General features: G+C 65.3%; 1 protein-coding gene across 1 annotated transcript in view; it reads right to left on the bottom strand.

Annotated features, from left to right (window-relative positions):
- Window positions 1–674: 674 nt before the first annotated feature.
- The window catches only part of LOC141938831 (chromodomain-helicase-DNA-binding protein 3-like), a gene marked incomplete at its 5' end in the record, with an annotated part of 59,962 nt that continues 44,632 nt past the window's right edge, over window positions 675–16,004 (bottom strand). The window contains 12 exon segments of the mRNA XM_074857849.1: window positions 675–802; window positions 1,669–1,795; window positions 2,887–3,050; window positions 4,911–5,106; window positions 7,498–7,630; window positions 9,458–9,566; window positions 9,663–9,776; window positions 10,047–10,145; window positions 10,252–10,390; window positions 11,541–11,653; window positions 12,731–12,893; window positions 14,708–14,852. Coding sequence (XP_074713950.1) covers window positions 699–802; window positions 1,669–1,795; window positions 2,887–3,050; window positions 4,911–5,106; window positions 7,498–7,630; window positions 9,458–9,566; window positions 9,663–9,776; window positions 10,047–10,145; window positions 10,252–10,390; window positions 11,541–11,653; window positions 12,731–12,893; window positions 14,708–14,852 — 1,606 coding nt within the window.

The following is a 16,004-nucleotide window of genomic DNA, read 5'->3' as shown; positions in this document are numbered from 1 at the left end:
TGGCCACCATCACCCCGTTGACCGTTCCCATGGCGGCCATGATGGAACCCAGCCCCATGACCCCACTCCTGGCCATCCCCACGACCACCACTGGCCACAACCGCCCCCACAGCGGCACAGGGTGGCCGGTGGCCACCCATTCGCCATCCCCACGGGTGCCGGCGACGCCGAGGGACGAGCGGAGCCGGGTGCCGTAGCCAAGGAACCGGGTTTTATTCTGCTGCGGTTAAACAAGTGCCCGAGCCCCGGGGGGGGGGAGGGGAGGGGGGCGGGGAGGGGCCCTGGGGACACCGGGGGGACCCCGGGGAGGACACTGGGGCCACCCGGACACCGGGGTCACCCCCCGCCACCGGGGATATATATATATATTCATATTTATAGTTGCAGTGGTCCTCGTCACCCCTCCCCCCCCCCCCCCCCAAAAACACCCCCACCCTTGGGTGCTGCCCCCATTCCCCCCCCCCCCCTCCCCCCCGCACCGCATTTAGGGTGAAACGAGGCATTTCTGGCAGTGGGGGGGGGGGGGAGGGGGTGTGGGGGGTGTGTGTCCCCCCCCTCCCCAGCCCCCTCCACCCCCACCTCCAGATTTGAGGGTGGGGGGGTGGGGGTGTGTGTGTGTGTGTGTGTATTGGGGGGGGGGGGGAGGAGGGGGGGGAGCGCGGGTGGGGGGGGGGCCCCCCCACGGGCCCCCCCCCCCCTCAGTCGTCGATGCAGATGACTTCGCCCCCGCGCGGCTCCTTCTTCTCCGGCCCCTCGGCCTCGCGCTCCCGTTTCACCAGCACCGGGGGCCCGTTGGCGGCGGCTGCGGGGGGGAAGGGGGGGGGGGGGGGAAGGACCCAGGTGTTGGGGGGGGGGGGGGGGTTTGGGGGGGGCAGGCACCCACCCCGACACCCACTCAGGGACCTGGGTGCCATCGATCCGCATCTGGGGACACCCCCCCATCCCTGGGGCGTCGTGTTGGGGTGCCCCCACCCATGGACACAGACCTGGGGACCCCCCACCCACGGACTCAGATGTTGGGGTGCCCCCACCCATGGACACAGACCTGGGGACCCCCCACCCACGGACTCAGATGTTGGGGTGCCCCCACCCATGGACACAGACCTGGGGACCCACCCACGGACTCAGATGTTGGGGTGCCCCCACCCATGGACACAGACCTGGGGACCCACCCACGGACTCAGATGTTGGGGTGCCCCCACCCATGGACACAGACCTGGGGACCCCCCACCCATGGACTCAGATACGTGGGTGACTCCCACCCATGGGCCCAGGTATTGGGGTGCCCCCCCACTTGTGGATGCAGGTGTTGGGGTGCCCCCCCCAGCCAGATCTGGGGGACCCCCCACCCATGGACCCAGGTATGAAGGTGCCCCCCACCCATAGACCCAGGGTCCCAGTGCCCCCACCCAGATTTGGGGACCCCCCCACCCATGGACAGAGGTGTTGGGGTGCCCCCACCCACAGACCCACATCTGGGTGACCCCCAACTATGGATTCAGGTGTTGGGGTGCCCCCCACCCACAAATCCTGGTGTTGGGGTGCCCCCACTCATGGACCCAGATCTGGGGACCCCCACCGATGGACCCAGGTATCGGGGTGCCCCCACCCACGGTCCCAGGTATCGGGGTGCCCCCCACCCACAGTCCCAGGTATCGGGGTGCTCACCGGTGATGAAGGAGCCCGGCGGCATCTGGCTGTAGTTGGCCCCTCCAGGGGGGAGGGCTCCGGCCGGGGGGGTCCCAAAGGTGCCCCCGTAGCTCTGGGGGGTGGCGTAGGGCCCCGGCGGGAAGGTCTGGAGAGACGGGGGACACCGCTGTCACCTCCCCCACGCCCCCCCCCCCCCCAAACCAGGATGGGGGTCCCCGAGGTGGGGGGTCCCCAAGGTGGATACCCTTAAAAAGGGATGTCCCCCAAAAAAAGAATGTCCCCAAAACAAGGACGTCCCCCCCCCAGAAAGTCCCCCCAAAAGGGATGTCCCCAAGAAAAGAATGTCCCCAAATAATGTCCCCCCCAAAAAAGTCCCCAAGGGCTGTCCCCAGTGTCCCCAAGAATGTCCCCAATGTCCCCCCAAAAAGTCCCCAAGGGCTGTCCCCAAAACAATGTCCCCAAACAAAGTCCCCAAAAAAAAGGATGGCCCCCCCCAAAAAGTTGTGTCCCCCCCCAAAAGAAAGTCCCCCAAAAAGGTCTGTCCCCAGGCTGAGGAACCCCCCAGGGACTGGGGTGGGTGGGGGGGGGGGGGTGATGTCCCCTGGGGGGGGTCGTGGGGGGGGTGATGTCTCCAGGGGGGTTTGATGTCCCCTGGGGGGCTGGGGGGGGGGGTGTGATGTCCCCTGGGGGGTGGGGGGGATGTCCCCTGGGGGGGTGTGATGTCCCCTGGGGGGCTGGGGGCGGTGGGTGATGTCCCCTGGGGGGTGGGGGGCAGGGGGGATGTCCCCTGGGGGGGTTGGGGGGGTTGTGATGTCCCCTGGGGGGTGGGGGGGGTTGTCATGTCCCTGGGGGGGTGAGATGTCCCCTGGGGGGATTGGGGGGGGTTGTGATGTCCCCTGGGGGGGTGTGGGGGGGTGTGATGTCCCCAGGGGGGGTGAGATGTCCCCTGGGGGGCTTGGGGGGGGGTGTGATGTCCCCTGGGGGGGTGTGATGTCCCCTGGGGGGTGGGGGGGGGGGGTTGTGATGTCCCCAGGGGGGGTGAGATGTCCCCTGGGGGGATTGGGGGGGGGTTGTGACATCCCCTGGGGGGAGGTTGCGCGATGTTGTCCCCTGGAGGAGGTGGGGGGGGGTATGTGATGTCCCCACGGGGGGGTGAGATGTCCCCTGGGGGGATTGGGGGTGGGGGGGGGGGGGGGGGTTGTGATGTCCCCTGGTGGGGGGTGGGGTGTGACTTACGGGCGGGGGGTGGCTCTCGGTGCCTTTGCTGGCCAAGCGGCTGAGGATGCTGCGCTCCGACATCTGGAGGCGGGCGGCGATGGGGGGGATGCGCGAGAGGGTGGCGGGCAGGCGGGTGACGTCCGCCTTCATGTCGCTCAGCAGCTCCTCCAGCTGGTTCAGCACTGGCGCCGCGGGCAGGGAGGGGGCAGGAGAGAGAGAGAGAGGGGCGGGGGGGGCCCGTCAGCGCCGGGGGGCCGCCCCGCACCTACTCATAGGTTACTCATAGGTTACTCATAGGTTACTCATAGGTTACTCATAGGTTACTCATAGGTTACTCATAGGCTGGGGGGTGTGGGGAGATACTCACGTGAGAGTGGGGTGGGGAGAGGGAGGGGAAAGCCTGAGAGCTACTCAAAGGATACTCAAGGGATGCACCGGCGGGGAGTGGGGGCATGCTGGGAGTAGGGGGAAGGACTCAGAGCTACCTTGAGTAGACTGGGAGTACTCTGGGCGTACTCCTTACACACGCCAGGTACACAACTTACACACACTGGAGGGACTCGGCTTACGCTAGTTACTCTGAGTATACTCTCTAGACACACTGGAGATACTTCGGGTTTACTCTTTAGGCTCGGGGCTTACTCCTGAGACACACCAGAGATACTCTGGGGATACTCCTCACACGCTCTGGGCAGACTCCTTAGCCAACACCGGAGATACTCCGGGTATACTCCTCACATACTCCAGGTCTACTCTCTAGACACACTGGAGATACTCCGGGTAGACTCTTAGAGACACCAGAGATACTCCAAGCTTATCGCCTGAGGGCCTACGCTGTAGCTACACTGGAGATACTCCAGACATACTCCTCAAACACCCCAGGATACTCTCCAGACACACCCGAGCTATTCCAGGCCCGATGTTTAGCAACACCTGAGATACTCCGGGTATACTCCTTAGTCACTCTGGGCAGAACCTGTAGATACACCAGAGATACTCCGGGTACGTTCCTTTGACACTTTGACCTGCTTTAAGCACTCCAGAGATACTCTGGGTATACTCCTTAAGACACACTAAAGATACTCCAGGTATGCTCCATGGATACACCAGAGATACTCCAGATCCATGCTACAGCCACACCAGAGATACTCCGGGGCACCCTCATCACTCACTCCTGCTCCAGGCTAAGAGGCCGCAGCCACAGCACCGATACTCCGGGGTTACTCATTACACGGCCCCAGAGATCCTCTGCACAGCCTACACCAATGATACTCACTGCTTACTCCAGTGATACAAAGACATTAAAGGCTCCAGAGATACTCTGGGCTCACTCAGCACATTCCTCTGAGGTACTCCAGGCTTACTCATTAAATACACCAGAAGTACTCTGGGGAAATACTGCCCGTGCCCCGGGGATACTCCGGGCAAAGCCGCTACACGCAAGCAGGGACACCGCGTCCGGACAGCAGCATTACTCCAGGCTTACTCATTACATGCACCAGGGATACTCCGGCCACCGGGATACTCAGAATATACTCCTTCCGTGCCCCCCAAATACTCCGGGTCAATGCGTTACGTACTCCCGAAGTACACGGGGCCATACTAGTGACATACTCCAGACTTACACTACAGATACTCAGCAGATACATCTTAGCGCAAAGCAACAGAGGCACCCGCCTGCACCTCACGCACCCCAGAGCCCCTCGGCCGCCCTAAATCCACGCCCCGCCTTACTCCGAGGTTACTCCGGGTTTACTCCGGGTTTACTCACACCCCAGAAAACCCCTCAGGGACCTTCCAGCAGCTTCCCCGCCACCCCCTTACACCCTTAGACCCTTTTTTTTTGCTTTTTTTTTGCTTTTTTTTTTTGGTTTTTGTTGCCTCCCCCCCTCCGGCCCGCCAGAAAGCACACGCAAGAGCAAGGATACACCGGGAGCCGGTTGGGAGGAGAACCCCACTTTAATGATTGAGAGCGCGGTACAGAGGTGCGAGGCGCTACACGGGGCGTCCGCGCCGGGCGCGCCGGCCCCCCCGCCTCTTACCCTTGTGTAGGACGGCGTTCGCGGGCTTGTTGCCCGCCAGCGACTCCTTGGACAAGTGCTGGTGGCTCTCGGCCAGGCACTCGACCTCGGCGAAGCGGGTGTTGAGGGCCATGGCGGGGTGGCTGGGGTCCTGCGTCATGTTCAGGTAGGCGGCGCGACGGAGCTGCTCCTCGATCACCAGCGCCTGCTCCAGGAGCTGGGGGAGGGGAGGGGGGGGAGGGGGGAAGGGGGAACGGGGGGAAGGAGGGGGAAGGGAGAGGGGGTGGCGGAGGGGACCCAGGAGGCCGGGCACCCAACTCGGACGTCACCCAAATGGTTATAGAGGGGACCCAGGTGTTCAGGCACCCAACTCGGATCTTACACCCCGACTACACCCGGAGAGGACGCAGGTGTTTGGGCACCCAACTATGACGTCACCCAACAGTGAGGGGATCCGGGTGTCCCGGCACCCAACTCTGACCTCACACCCCAACAACACCCTGAGAGGACGCAGGTGTTTGGGCACCCAACTATGACCTCACACCCCAACAACACCCTGAGAGGATGCAGGTGTTTGGGCACCCAACTAAGATGTCACCCAACAACTAGGGGACCCAGGTGTCCCAGCACCCAACTCAGACGTCACCCAAATGGTGATAGAGGGGACCCAGGTGTTCAGGCACCCAAGTTGGATCTCACACCCCAACAACAACCAGGGACGACACAGGCACCCAACTCTGATGTCACCCAACAACTAGGGGACCCAGGTGTCCAAGCACCCACCTATGACGTCACCCAACAATTAGGGAACTCAGGTGTCCCAGCACCCAACTCTGACCTCACACCCCAACTACACCCAGAGAAGACCCAGGTGTTCAGGCACCCACCTACGACCTCACACCCCAACAAGGGCCAAAGACAACCCAGGTGTTTGAGCACCCAACTATGACGTCACCCAACGACGTCACCCAACAACTAGGGGACCCAGGTGTCCAAGCACCCACCTATGACATCACCTGATGTTTAAGGGACCCAGGTGTCCCGGCACCCAACTCTGACCTCACACCCCAACAACACCCTGAGAGAACGCAGGTGTTTGGGCACCCAACTATGACCTCGCACCCCAACAAGGCCCAAAGACGACCCAGGTGTTTGGGCACCCAACTAAGATGTCACCCGACAACTAGGGGACCCAGGTGTCCCAGCACCCAACTCTGACCTCACACCCCAACTACAACCAGAGAGGACCCAGGTGTTCAGGCACCCAACTCTGACCTCACACCCCAACAAGGCCCAAAGACGACTCAAGTGTTTGGGCACCCACCTACAACGTCACCCAACAACTAGGGCACCCAGATATCCAAGCACCCACCTATGATCTCACCCAACGTTTAGGGGACCCAGGTGGCTGGACACCCACCTATGACATCACACCCTGACAAGGCCCAAAGACGACCCAGGTGTCCCAGCACCCAACTCCGACCTCACACCCCAACAACACCCAGAGAGGACTCAGGTGTCCGGGCACCCAACTCTGACGTCACCCAACGCTTGAGCCCAGAGAGGACCCATGCGTCCGGACACCCACCTACGACCTCACACCCCAACAACACCCAAGAGAGGACCCAGATGTCTGGGCACCCAACTATGACATCACCCAACGCCCAGGGAGCACCCTGGTGTCCGGGCACCCAACTATGACGTCACCCAACACCCAGGGAGTACCCTGGTGTCCAGGCACCCAACTACGACATCACCCAACGCCCAAGGAGCACCCTGGTGTCCGGGCACCCAACTATGACGTCACCCAACGCCCAGGGAGCACCCTGGTGTCCGGGCACCCAACTATGACGTCACCCAACGCCCAGGGAACACCCTGGTGTCCGGGCACCCAACTATGACGTCACCCAACGCCCAGGGAGCACCCTGGTGTCTGGGCACCCAACTATGACGTCACCCAACGCCCAGGGAGCACCCTGGTGTCCAAGCACCCAACTATGACGTCACCCAACGCCCAGGGAGCACCCTGGTGTCCGAGCACCCAACTCTGACCTGACCACCCACCCTCATCCTCCAACAACCCTCTTGCACAAGGCCCCTCATTGGCTAAGCCCAACCCCCTAGTGCGCAGCCCCTGTGCAAGCCCCGCCCCCTTTCCACGGCCACCTCCCACACCCCACCCCCCCCCGGACCCCTTGCCTGGCCGCTTGCGCAAGAACCCGTGCAAGACCCTCGTGCAAACCCAACCCTCACGCGAGCCCGGCCCTCGTGCAAAAGCCTCGTGCGAGCGCGGCCCTCGTGTGAGCCCCTCGTGCAAGCTCAGCCCCGGCGCAAGCGCAGCCCTCGAGCGCGCCCCCGGCGCAAGGGAGCAGCCCCCCCACAGCACGCGAACGCCGCCCTCGTGCAAGATCCTTGCACGAGCCCAACCCTCGTGCCAGCCCCTCGTGCGAGGCCCTCGTGCAAACAGCCCCGGTGCAAAAGCAGCTGCCGCGCGTGATCTCCTCGCACCAGCGCCGCCCTGGCAGGAGCCCCCCCCCGGCCGAGCCCCCGCGCCCTGGCACGAGCGTGACCCTCGTGCGAGCCCTCGTGCGAGCCCTCGTGCGCTCACCTTGAAGCGGCGTGCGAGGAACTTGTTCTTCATCTCGAGGAAGTTCCCTTTGGAGGCTTCGCCCTTGAAGGGTTCATTGATGACCCCGAAGGCGCCGTCGTTCTGGATGTCCGTCCAGCGCGCGTAGCCGTGGCTGCACGCTAAGGACTGTCACCGTGTCACCGTGTCACCGTGTCACCGCGTCACCGCGTCACCCCATCCCCTCACCCCCCCGTCGCCAGCGCACGGAGCCGTGGCTGCACGTTAAGGGCTGTCACCGCGTCGCTGTCACTGCGTCACCACCCGCCGCGTCACCGTGTCACCTTGTCCCCAACGTCCCCCCGGCGCACGGAGGCGTGGCTGCACCGTCACCGCAGCGCTGCCACCGCTGTGTCACCGTCGTTGCGTCACTGTCACCGCGTCACCCTGTCCCCAATGTCCCGCTCGTCCCCCCTCCATGTCATCCCCTGGCCAGTGCACAGAGGGACTGTCACCGCGTCACCGTGTCACCCTCACCCCCCATACCCACTGCACCACCGCCCCATCACCACGTCACCGTCACCGTGTCACCGTCACCACGTCACCCTGTCCCCAACAGCCACCAGGTCATCACCCAGTCAGCGCACGGAGCCGTGGATGCACCTGAAGGACTGTCACCACATCAGTGTCACCGCGTCACTGTCACGTCACCACCGTGTCACCGTCACTGCGTCACAGCATCACTGTCACCACGTCACCCGGTCCCCAACGGCTCCCCCCCGGTCATCCCCTGGCCAGTGCACAGAGGGACTGTCACCGTGCCACAATGTCACCGCGTCACCACGTCACCGTGTCACCCTCCCCCCCCCCTACGCAGTGCACAGTGGCTGCGGGCTAAGGGTGTCACCATCACCGTGTCACCATCATCGTGTCACCGTCACGTCACCCTGTCCCCAACAGCCCCCAGGTCATCACCCAGCGCACAGAGGCGTGGATGCGCATTAAGGACTGTCACCGCATCAGCGTCACCACGTCACTGTCACCACGTCACCGTGTCACTGTCCCCACATCACCACCGCGTCACCGTCACTGCGTCGCAGCATCACTGTCCCCACGTCACCCTGTCCCCAACGGCCCTCTCATCCCCCGCCACATCATCAGTGCCCCCCGGAGCTGTGGCTGCGCGCTAAGGACTGTCACCGTGTCACCGTGTCACCACCACAACGTCACCACGTTCCTGCAGCACCGGCACCGCAACACCGGCACCGTGTCACCCTGTCCCCAACATCTCCCCTTTGTCCCCTCAGCTCGTCCCCCCTCCAGCACACGGCGGCGTGGCTGCGCACTAAGGACTGTCACCGTGTCACCGTGTCCCCACCATGTCACCATCACCGCATCACTGTCACCACGTCACCCTGTCCCCACCATTCCCCCCGCCAGGGTCATCCCCCGGCCAGCGCACGGAGCTGTCACCGTGTCACCAACACCACGTCACCGTCACCGCGTCACCATCGCTGTGTCACCCTGTCCCTGACGTCCCTCTCATCCCCCCACGCGTGTCCCTGTGTCACCATCACCATGTCCCTGCATCACCATCACCACGTCCCCGCGTCACCACCACTGTCACCATCACCACGTCACCCTCACAGTGTCACCCTGTCCCCAGGGTTCCTCCTTGTCCCCGTTCAGCGCCTGTCACCGCGTCACCAGATCACCAAGGCCACCCTCACGCCCACCCACGTCACCCCTGGAGTTGTGGCTACTAAGAACAGCCACCATGTCACTGCGTCACCATCACCTGAGATCCCCACGTCACCCCCACCCTGGTGTCACCCTCTTTGGTGGTGCCACCGCCACCAGCCCCGAGGAGGATGAACAGCACCCATGGGGGGGGCCTCAGGGGTGTTGGGGGGACACACAGGCATCCAGGGGGGTACCCAGGGGTGCTGGGGGGGTACCCAAGGGTGCTGGGGGGGGGTGTGCGGGTGTGGCGGAAGGATACAGGACGATGCCGGCCAGCAGCCAGTAGTCGTGGCGCCGGTGCCAGATCTCATTGAGCTTCCCCGAGGAGATGGCGGCGCGTTCCTCGTTCTGCCACAGCGTGTGCAGCTCTGCGGGGGTGGGGGGGGGGGACACGTGAGGTAAGCGGGAAGCCCTTCCGTGTCCCCCTACCCGCCCCCCGCCCGCCGCCATCGTCACCCGCTCACCCGTGAAGCCGCCGTCGGCGATGTTGAACATGAACCGCGGCTTCTCGGCCTTGTCGTCCCGGCGGCCGTTGGCGCGAGGTTCCAGCTTGGGCTCCTTCTCGGGCTTCAGCTCCTCTGTGCGGGGGCGTGGCAGGGGCGGGGGGGGGGGACACACAGCGCCATATTGTAACCCTCTTCCAGTCCTCCCACCCCCAGCACCCCCCCACCCTCCTCAGTAAACATTTACAGCCAGCAGCCATCAGTAGGCTTCAGAGTGAACGCGGCAATATGGAAGAACAGAGCGCTGCAGGCGCATCCCTTTGGTTAAGCCCCGCCCCCTGTGGCTTGGCCACACCCCCAGGTGGACTAGGCCCCCCCCCCCGGTTAAGCCCCGCCCCCAGCCACCTCGTTTGGGGTCAGGGTCCCCCGGCCGCTCCTTGGGCTCCTCCTCGGGGGGTTTCTCGTCGCCCTTCTCTCCCCCGGGACCCTTCTCGGCCTCAGCACCTGCGGGGTCGGGGGGGGACAAGGGTGTTCGGACACCGGGGTCCCCCCCGTGGGATTTGGGGGGGCACCCAGATGCCTTATTTTTGGGGGGGGGGGGGGGGCTCACCTGGTCGCTCCTCACGGGTCAGGGGCCCTTCGGCCTCAGGGTCCCGCTGACCGGGTCCCTCCTCCTCCTCCCCCTTCCGCGGCCCTTCGGCCTCGCTGCCATCGCCCGGGGATGGTGGCACCTCGGGGACAGGAGGCTGCTGGGGGACAAGGGGGGTGGGGTGGGGTCCCCACCATGACATCGTTCCCAACCCCCCATCCCCTGAGTGACCGGGGAGGGGACATGGGGACAGCGGTGGGGAGGGGACAGGGATGGGGACAGCGAGGACACGATTGGGGACAGGGTTGGGGACAGGGATGGGACAAAGTTGGGGACAAGGAGAACAGGACTGGGGACAGGGTTGGGGACAGCGACATCACCAGGGACAGGAAGGACACAACTGGGACATGACTGGGGACAGGGTTGGGGACAGTGAGGACACGAGTGGGGACAAGGATGGGGACAGGGACATCACCAGGAACAGGGAGGACACGATGGGAGACAGAATTGGGGACAGGGATGGGACAGAGCTGGGGACAAGGAAAACAGGACTAGGGACAGGGTTGGGGACAGTGAGGACACAGCTGGGGACAGGAGGGGACACAGGGTCAGGGTAGGGGAACAGGACAGAGAGGGGACAGGGACAAGGACAGGAAGGTGAGGACAGTGTTGGGGACAGAGACAGGGTTGGGGACAAGGACGAGGGAGGCCAGAGCTGGGGGACAGGAGTGGGGACAGAGTTGGGGACAAGGAGAACAGGACTGGGGACAGGGATGGGGACAGGGAGAACATCACGAGGGACAGGGACGGGGTTGGGGACAAGGATGGGGACAGGGAGGACACGATTGGGGACAGGGTTGGGGACAAGGATGGGGACAGGGAGGACGCGATTGGGGACAGGGTTGGGGACATGGACATCATGAGGGACAGGGACAGGGTTGGGGACAAGAATGGGGACAGGGAGGACACGACTGGGGACAGGGTTGGGGACATGGACATCACAAGGGACAGGGACAGGGTTGGGGACAGGGAGGACATGATTGGGGACAGGGTTGGGGACAAGGATGGGGAGGGAGGACACGATTGGGGACAGGGTTGGGGACAAGGATGGGGACAGGGAGGACACGATTGGGGACAAGGTTGGGGACATGAACATCACGAGGGACAGAGACAGGGTTGGGGACAAGAATGGGGACAGGGAGGACACGACTGGGGACAGAGAGGACATCAGCAGGGACCCAGAGGACAGGGCTGGAGACAGGGTTGGGGACAGGGACGGGGCCAGGCTTGGGGACAGCCCTGTCACCCACCTCCGTCTCCATCTTCTCGGGGCCTTTGGGCTCCTTCTCGTCCCTGGTGTCACCCTCGTCCCTGTCCGGGGGTGGCCCTGGCCCGTCCCCGCGCTCGCTGGGCGCCGGCGTGGCTGGGGACAGGGGACGTTTGGGGACACGGGGACAGGGGGTGGCCCCAGCACCCTGCCCGTCCCCCTGTCCCCGTGTCCCCCCCGTCCCTGTCCCCATCTCCCATCCCTGTGTCTCCCTCCTGTCCCCATGTCCCCTGTCCCCATGTCCCCTGTCCCTGTACCCTCCTGTCCCCCTGTCCCTGTGTCACCCTCCTGTCCCCCTGTCCCTGTGTCACCCTCCTGTCCCCATGTCCCTCCTGTCCCCCTGTCCCTGTGTCACCCTCCTGTCCCCCTGTCCCTGTGTCTCCCTCCTGTCCCCATGTCCCTCCTGTCCCCATGTCCCCTGTTCCCGTACTCTCCTGTCCCCCCCCCGTCCCTGTCCCCATCCCCTCCCATCTTGTCCCTCTGTCCCTGTCCCTTGTCTCTCCCTTGTCCCCATCCTGTCCCCCATGTCCCTCCCATCCCCTGGGTCCTCCCCCAATCCCCCGTCCCCCCCATGTCCCCCCCAAACTCTGTTTCCCTCTGTCCCCCCCCCCGTCCCCCCTATCCCCCCATATCCCCCCATGTCCCCCCCGTGTCCCCCCAAACTCTGTCCCCCCTGTCCCCCCCCGCCCCCATCCTGTCCCCCCCTAATCCCCTGTCCCCCCCCATCCCCCATATCCCCCCATGTCCCCCCCAAAACTCTGTCCCCCCCCATCCCCATCCTGTCCCCCCCCAATCCCCTGTCCCCCATATCCCCCCAAGTCCCCCCAGTCCTCTGTCCCCCACCCTGTCCCCCTTATCCCCCCACATCCCCTCGGTGTCCCCCTCAAACTCTGTCCCCCCCTGTCCCCCCCCATCCCTTGGGTCCCCCCCCAATCCCCTGTCCCCCCCCGTCCCCCATATCCCCCCCATGTCTCCCCCATCTCCATCCTGTCCCCCCCCAATCCCCTGTCCCCCCCTGTCCCCCATATCCCCCCCCATGTCCCCCCCCCAATCCCCTGTCCCCCATATCTCCCCCCATATCCCCCCCCATCTCCATCCTGTCCCCCCCTATCCCCCATATCCCCCCCCATATCCCCCCCCCATGCCCCCCCCGTCCCTCGCTCGTGCCGGTACCGGGTGTGGGGGGGCCGGGGCTGGGGGGGCCGCTCTGCTCGGGGCTGGGGGGGCAGGTTTTGGCGGGGGAGGAGGCGCGGGAGGAGCGTTTGGAGTCGGCGCTGGGCTCCGGGGCCAGCTCGGGCAGGCTCCAGCGCCCGTTGATGTGCTCGAACTCCTGCACCTGCGGGGGGGCACGGACGTGGGGGGGCTGCACCCCAAAAATACACCCACGGGGAGATGGGGGGGGCTGCACCCCCCAAAAACATCCATGGGGAGATGGGGGGGGGGAGGGTGCACCCCCAAAACCCATCCGCTCATAGGGAACCAGGTGGGGGGGGATCACATAGATATGGGGGGGCTGCACCCCAAAAATACACCCACGGGGAGATGGGGGGGGAGGGTGCACCCCCAAAAACCATCCGCTCATAGGGAACCAGGTGGGGGGGGGAACCCAGGAGTTGGGGGGGGAACACACAGATATGGGGGGGCTGCACCCCCAAAAATACACCCATGGGGAGATGGGGGGGGCTGCACCCCAAAAATACACCCATGGGGAGATGGGGGGGGCTGCACCCCCCAAAAACATCCATGGGGAGATGGGGGGGGAGGGTGCACCCCCAAAACCCATCCGCTCATAGGGAACCAAGTGGGGGGGGGACACAGAGATATGGGGGGGCTGCACCCCCAAAAATACACCCATGGGGAGATGGGGGGGGGCTGCACCCCCAAAACCCATCTGCTCATAGGGAACCAGGTGGGGGGGGACACACACAGATATGGGGGGGCTGCACCCCCAAAAATACATCCATGGGGAGATGGGGGGGCTGCACCCCAAAAAAACACCCATGGGGAGATGGGGGGGGCTGCACCCCCCAAAAACATCCATGGGGAGATGGGGGGGGAGGGTGCACCCCCAAAACCCATCCGCTCATAGGGAACCAAGTGGGGGGGGGGACACAGAGATATGGGGGGGCTGCACCCCCAAAAATACACCCATGGGGAGATGGGGGGGGGCTGCACCCCCAAAACCCATCTGCTCATAGGGAACCAAGTGGGGGGGGGACACAGAGATATGGGGGGGCTGCACCCCCAAAAATACACCCACGGGAGATGGGGGGGGCTGCACCCCAAAAAAAATCCATGGGGAGATGGGGGGGGAGGGTGCACCCCCAAAAACCATCCGCTCATAGGGAACCAGGTGGGGGGGGGAACCCAGGAGTTGGGGGGGGAACACACAGATATGGGGGGGCTGCACCCCCAAAAATACACCCACGATGAGATGGGGGGGCTGCACCCCCAAAAACCATCCGCTCATAGGGAACCAGGTGGGGGGGGGGACACAGATATGGGGGGGCTGCACCCCCAAAAATACACCCACGGGGAGCGGGGGGGGCTGCACCCCCAAAAAACATCCATGGGGAGATGGGGGGGGGCTGCACCCCCAAAACCCATCTGCTCATAGGGAACCAGGTGGGGGGGGGACACACAGAGATGGGGGGGCTGCACCCCCAAAAATTCACCCACAGGGACCCAGCTGTGCTGGAGGGGACCCCGGCATCTGGGGGCAACCCAGGAGTTCAGGGGGGACCCCCAGGAGATTTGGGGGGCACCCAGGCGTTGGGGGGGGGACCCCTACAAGTTGGGGGGTGCCCAGGGGGGACCCAAGTGCACTGAGGGGGGGGGGACCTGGGTATCTGGGGAAGGGGAACCCCCAGGCCTCTGGAGGGAACCCCGGCATCCAGGGGGCACCCCCAGGAGTTCTGGGGGGACCCCCAGGAGTTTTGGGGGGACCCAGGCGTTGGGGGGGGGGGACCCCCACAAGTTGGGGGGGTGCCCAGGGGGGACCCAGGTGCACTGAGGGGGGGGACCTGGGTGTCTGGGGAAGGGGGACCCCCAGGCCTCTGGAGGGGACCCCAGCATCAGGGCGGGGGGGACAGACGGGGACCCCCCAGGAGTTTTGGGGGGACCCAGAGATTTGGGGGGGCGGGGGGGTACCTTCTTCTTGACGAGGGACATGACGCCGATGCGGGTCAGCACCTGCTGCCGCGAGAGCCCCTCCCGGGGGACCCCGTCCGCGAAGGTCTCGGAGCCGTCGGCCCCCGGCTCGCAGAGGTGACGCATGAACAGGGACACGTAGGCCCTGGGGGACACGCTCAGGGCCACCGTCTGCCACCGCGGCCCCGAGGGCCCTGTCCCCAAGGTCCCCACCCCCAGGGTCCCCCCTGACCCCCTCCCTAAAGTCCCTGTCCCCAGACTCCCTTGTCCCCAGGGTACCCTGTCCCCCGTGTCCTCACCACCCCCAGGGTCCCCATCCCCAGCGTCCCCTGTCCCCAAGGTCCCTTGTCCCCATAGACCCTGTCCCCAGGGTCCCCAGTGTCCCCAGCGTCCCCTGTCCCCAGTGTCCCCACCCCCAGGGTCCCCCCTGACCCCCTCCCTAAAGTCCCTGTCCCCAGAGTTCCTGTCCCCAGCGTCCCCTGTCCCCCGTGTCCCCACCACCCCCAGGGTCCCCATCCCCAGCGTCCCCTGTCCCCAAGGTCCCTTGTCCCCATAGACCCTGTCCCCAGGGTCCCCAGTGTCCCCAGCGTCCCCTGTCCCCAGTGTCCCCACCCCCAGGGTCCCCCCTGACCCCCTCCCTAAAGTCCCTGTCCCCAGAGTTCCTGGCCCTAAAGTCCCTGTCCCCAGACTCCCTTGTCCCCAGCGTCCCCTGTCCCCCGTGTCCCCACCCCCAAGGTCCCCATCCCCAGCGTCCCCTGTCCCCAAGGTCCCTTGTCCCCATAGACCCTGTCCCCAGGGTCCCCAGTGTCCCCAGGGTCCCCATCCCCAGCGTCCCCTGTCCCCAGTGTCCCCCCTGACCCCCTCCCTCAAGTCTCTGTCCCCAGAGTTCCTGTCCCCAGTGTCCCCTGGCCCTAAAGTCCCTGTCCCCAGACTCCCTTGTCCCCAGCGTCCCCTGTCCCCCGTGTCCCCACCACCCCCAGGGTCCCCATCCCCAGCGTCCCCTGTCCCCAAGGTCCCTTGTCCCCAGGGGCCCCTGTCCCCAGGGTCCCCAGTGTCCCCATCCCCAGCGTCCCCTGTCCCCAGTGTCCCCACCCCCAGGGTCCCCATCCCCAGGGTCCCCTGTCCCTAAAGTCCCTGTCCCCAGACTCCCTTGTCCCCAAGGTCCCCACCCCCAGCATCCCCCCTCCCCAGTGTCCCTGTCCCCAGTGTCCCCTGTCCCTGAAGTGCCTGTCCCCAAGGTCCCCACCCCCAGCATCCCCTGTCCCCAAAGTCCCTGTCCCCAGTGTCCCTTGTCCCC

This window comes from Strix uralensis, unplaced genomic scaffold (genome assembly GCF_047716275.1).
Source record: "Strix uralensis isolate ZFMK-TIS-50842 unplaced genomic scaffold, bStrUra1 scaffold_334, whole genome shotgun sequence".
Lineage (NCBI taxonomy): Eukaryota > Metazoa > Chordata > Aves > Strigiformes > Strigidae > Strix > Strix uralensis.
This window is presented reverse-complemented; position numbering and strand designations above follow the sequence as displayed.